We start from the raw sequence: 806 nt of genomic DNA on the forward strand, positions 1-806 counted from the left end.
AGTGACACTCCCACGCCTCGATCCGTCAACACCCCCCCTAGCCTCCATAGTTTTCCGGCCAGCAACCTCCCCTTCAACCTCCATGAGTTCCTTATGAACAACGGGGACCATCAGCACCACAGGATTTTCCGGCTGACTGCTGCCGTGAACATCTTCCAGAAATTCCTCCACCTCCATACTACCCATAATCTCCATGCCCATTCCCGCCTCGGACGGGCCATGACTTACCTCATGAGGGTCGGCCACAACCACATTTACGCCCCCAACATCTACCACACCGGCTTCATTCCCTGCGCCCTTTGAGCGAGTAAATGAAGCCACAAAATCCAACTGAGCGCCTCCAGCGCAAGCCGGAGCTTCTTCCGATTTTCTTCCAGCAGCTCCGCTCCCGTAACCCAACCTCCCGGTCAGACCAGCACCACTCGCTGCAGAGTCTCCACTATCAGCCTTCGCACCACCCGCCTTGACGGGTGATCTCGCATACACCAGTTGCTTTTTGGAGGTTCCCGACCCAAGAGCCCCATTGAGCCCTTTCAAAGGGGTTCGCCTTTCACCAGAAGTCCCCTCCACCTCCGCCGCTCCAGGCCTAGACGGCCCGCTCCCAGACACTCCTCGACAACCTTCAGATCTCCCGACCTTACCCTCCGAGCCTCTCCCACCAACCGAATCCTTTCCTCCCCCGCCCCGCAGAGAGTGACGTGGGGGTGACCGGCGGTCACCCCCCACCATACCTCACGACGAAAGGCAGACGCAACCAGATCTCGCCGCCAAGAGGGAACCCCCCGAGCGAGAACGCGCACGCCCCG

At 59.9% G+C, this 806-nt stretch overlaps 1 protein-coding gene across 1 annotated transcript in view; it reads right to left on the minus strand.

Moving 5' to 3' along the window:
* Nucleotides 1-729, minus strand: part of LOC114579206 (uncharacterized PE-PGRS family protein PE_PGRS54-like) — a 4,681-nt gene extending 3,952 nt beyond the window's left edge. The window contains exon 1 of the mRNA XM_028693203.1: nt 33-729. Within this exon, the coding sequence (XP_028549036.1) occupies nt 33-729 (697 nt within the window). The remainder of the gene's footprint in view (nt 1-32) is intronic.
* Nucleotides 730-806: the final 77 nt, after the last annotated feature.

Source organism: Dendrobium catenatum, unplaced genomic scaffold, assembly GCF_001605985.2.
Source record: "Dendrobium catenatum unplaced genomic scaffold, ASM160598v2 fragScaff_scaffold_231, whole genome shotgun sequence".
NCBI classification, from domain to species: Eukaryota; Viridiplantae; Streptophyta; class Magnoliopsida; order Asparagales; family Orchidaceae; genus Dendrobium; species Dendrobium catenatum.